The sequence below is a fragment of the Pundamilia nyererei genome, unplaced genomic scaffold (genome assembly GCF_000239375.1).
Source record: "Pundamilia nyererei isolate P.nyererei 1_Seehausen unplaced genomic scaffold, PunNye1.0 scaffold00454, whole genome shotgun sequence".
In the NCBI taxonomy this organism is placed as follows: Eukaryota; Metazoa; Chordata; class Actinopteri; order Cichliformes; family Cichlidae; genus Pundamilia; species Pundamilia nyererei.
Window position 1 is genome coordinate 21,302 of NW_005187855.1, and position 3,318 is coordinate 24,619.

General features: G+C 43.8%; 1 protein-coding gene across 4 annotated transcripts in view; it reads left to right on the forward strand.

Annotated features, from left to right (window-relative positions):
• The window catches only part of LOC102208233 (sodium channel protein type 4 subunit alpha B-like), a 42,192-nt gene that overhangs the window by 17,786 nt on the left and 21,088 nt on the right, over positions 1-3,318 (forward strand). For 2 of the 4 annotated variants that reach the window (XM_013916076.1, XM_013916077.1), the window contains exons 2-5: positions 571-749; positions 833-970; positions 2,958-3,076; positions 3,169-3,258. In XM_013916076.1, the coding sequence (XP_013771530.1) occupies positions 618-749; positions 833-970; positions 2,958-3,076; positions 3,169-3,258 (479 nt within the window). In that variant the 5' untranslated portion in view covers positions 571-617. Of the gene's footprint in view, positions 1-283; positions 301-570; positions 750-832; positions 971-2,287; positions 3,077-3,168; positions 3,259-3,318 lie in introns of those variants that run through there. The other 2 variants (XM_013916078.1, XM_005753697.1) reach the window with 2 other exon arrangements.

Here is a 3,318-nt window from a genome sequence, read left to right on the forward strand (position 1 = left end):
TGTGTGTGTGTGTGTGTGTGTGTGTGTGTGTGTGTGTGTGTGTGTGTGTGTGTGTGTGTGTGTGTGTTGGAATGAGCCAGGTCATCGTACTCACTGTAATTTTACACCCAAGGGTTAAATTGATGACTCCCAACAGCTGCTGGTGCCATAGTAACGCAAGGGTGGGGTCAACACCAGCAACACTGAAAACATGAAAGCTCAAGTGAAGTATAGTGAGATACTGCATTCTGATTTAATGTTGTAGTTTTGATTTAGCTTTACTTATAACTACCACATGACGGCAGGAAGCTCCGGCCCAAGGTAAAGACTCTAAAATATGAGAGAAAGTGTTGAGCTGTGAACAACATTTAAACGCTCCAGGCAGGAAGGTAGAACGTATTTTTAATAGTCACGTCATTTAAGATTACCAGTGAACTTTCTGATTGATTCTCATAATTATTCACACTTTATTTACAGTCACATTTTTCTTGTGGTTCTTGTTTGACTTAGTTCGCTTTTAGTTTCACCGTGACATCATGGTGCTCCTTTCTAATGAAGGGCTTAAATCCCCTGCATTTTCTTTCCCTACAGGTGACAGGTGAACTAGGGAAGTTCAGGAGATTCTGCATGATGCCAACATGGCACCTCTTTTGCCCCCTATTGGTTCAGAGATTTTTAAACGATTCACACCAGCATCACTGGAGGAAATCCAACGGCGCCATGAAGCTGAAGAAAAGGAATGTCAGATAAGAAAGGAGAACAACATTGAGGTATATAATATACTGACTGATCAGCTAAGGATAAGTAATCAGGACTCTGAAAACATATAATCCATACTCTGGCTGTGCCACAGATTGCAGAGGAAGATCTTCCTAAACCAGCCAGTGACCTGGAGGCCGGAAAACCTCTTCCCCTTATATATGGAGACCCACATCCTGAGTTTCTCAACACCCCACTGGAAGAGTTGGATCCTTTCTACCAGTCGAAGAAGGTGTTTTTGTTTAAAGAAATATATGTTCGAACATAAGAATGTCCATAAGTGTACAACACATTTCTGTAATTGTATTATCATATCTACGGCCATATGTTCTGAGCCCTCAGGTGAAGAGAGGAGCTGAACTGCCAACTGATCACCAATTGGTGGTGAGTTGGATCAGGTAGCAGGGGCAGATGCCAGACACACCTGGCACACCCAAATATATCATGGGGGTGTGCTGGAAATGTTCTACACCTTCATTGATTAGGCTGCTGCAAGGAGATGCAGCTGCAAAGCAGTTGATACCTCTCGTGATCCCTAATCAACATTGTGGACACCAGAGGGGAATAGAGCCACTGGGCCATTGGGCTTGGTTAGCCTGTGGGACTCCACAGGCAGCTGACAGGTACCGACAGGCGAAGGGGAACTCAGGCTATAGATGAAGCAAAATCTCACAAGGGGAAAGAGGTGCTCGAATTAAACTGTTTATAGCAGGGTGGGTTGTTGCTTACTTCAGCTGACTTGGTCATAGAAAGGAATACTTTGAGGGCATCCTGAATCCTATTGGCATAGCTTCTGTAGAGCTAGCAGAGTCTGAGAACAAGGGAAGGAATTGGGCTTAGTTAGCCTATTACTAGAGGTGAGTCACTGACACAGTTAAGCAGTTTCTTGGAGGCCTGGCTCATAGGGTGGATTAGGTTCACCATGAGTTTCTAAAAGCCCTGGATGTTGTAGGGCAGTCACGCTAATGGTAAAAACACAGCCCTTTTCTGCGGTGCCGAGGTGCCACGTTCCCAGCCACCATCGATGAGTCAGAGGCCCCCGGGAGAATTGGTGGGGTGCGGGAGATGTCGTCAGTAAGTCGGGAACTATCGCCTGGATGCTGAAGCTCCTGGTAGCCAGGAGAATGTGATCTGCTTCTTCTGCAAGTGAGTGGTAAACCTTCGCAGCCAGCAGTGCTCTCACTGTCAACGTAAATGAAGACAGAAAACCAAACAGCAGTGACTGAAGTTGGAGGATGAATGCAATTTATTTTTCCACACAAAGAGGGTTCCCGATGGTTAGGAACAAATGTAATCACATGGCAGGATGCTGTTAATGAACCAATTTTCAGTCAGGAGAACAACTGCAATAGAAGGTTAGTCATTAACATACTGCTGCATGGGCTGGGCTGTAGTTACATTGTAAGGTTTTAAAAACTGAGCTTAAAAAATGAATAGTAATGGTAAAATCCGAGAGAGGCTGACAGTGATCACTGACTGTTTCAGATTAAATAAAACAAGATACAAAGAGAACACGCTAAAAACACAACAGCCTTAATAAATGCAGAGTAGTTTGGACCCAGAAGCAGGATTCATCACGTCATCACTTAATGATCGGATATTCCACCTGCTGTGAATGGTTTAATGCAGTACAGTTGTTATTATTATCACTCGTCACATCCTGTTTATGACACTTAAAATAAATAACATTCATAAGAAAATTGTCTGTGTAAACTGTATGTGGTGTTTATTAGGCCGATACTACTGTACTTTAATGTAATTGATAAGGATAGTACTCCAAGAGCCATATATTTTATGAGGTGGTACTCATTGTGAAAAGCTTGAGTAGTAAGGCATTCCTAGTTGACACACCTGCCGCACAATGTGGAGCTCTGGGATGGTTCCTCTGGATTGGCAGACTGGGAAGGTGGTCCCCATCATTATGAAAGAGAACTGGAGGGTGGATGCTCCACCTATACAGCGTCTTGAGTTTTCCTGGAATTGTTTATGTCAGGGTACCAGAGACAAGAGTTCATTTGTTACTAGAACACTGGATTCAGGAGGAGCAGTTTTTGTCATGGTTGAAACAATGGACCCGTTCTTTATCCTCTCGAGGATATTTGAGGTTGTGTGGGACTTTACCCAACCAGTCTACATGTTATCATTTGATACTGATGGTGAGAAACACCATACCACCTGTCTGCCTGTCACCTGTGTCTCACCTGTCTGTCTCTCTGCAGACCTTCATTGTGCTCAGTAAAGGAAACGTGATCTACAGGTTTAATGCTGAACCCGCCTGTTACCTGCTGAGTCCATTCAACCCACTCAGGATCTTAGCCATCAAGGTCCTCATTCATTCATATCCTTTACGATAGTTTGCACCCTACCTGCATAATGTCACAGTATGCCTTTATGACAACAGGATGACATTTTTTTTCTTACAAATAAAACTTTATTCAGTCTGTTCATTATGGTAACGATTCTGACCAACTGTGCGTTTATGACGATGAGTGACCCACCAGCATGGAGCAAGACAGTCGAGTGAGTTCATGCACACACACACACACACACACACACACACACACACACACACACACACAC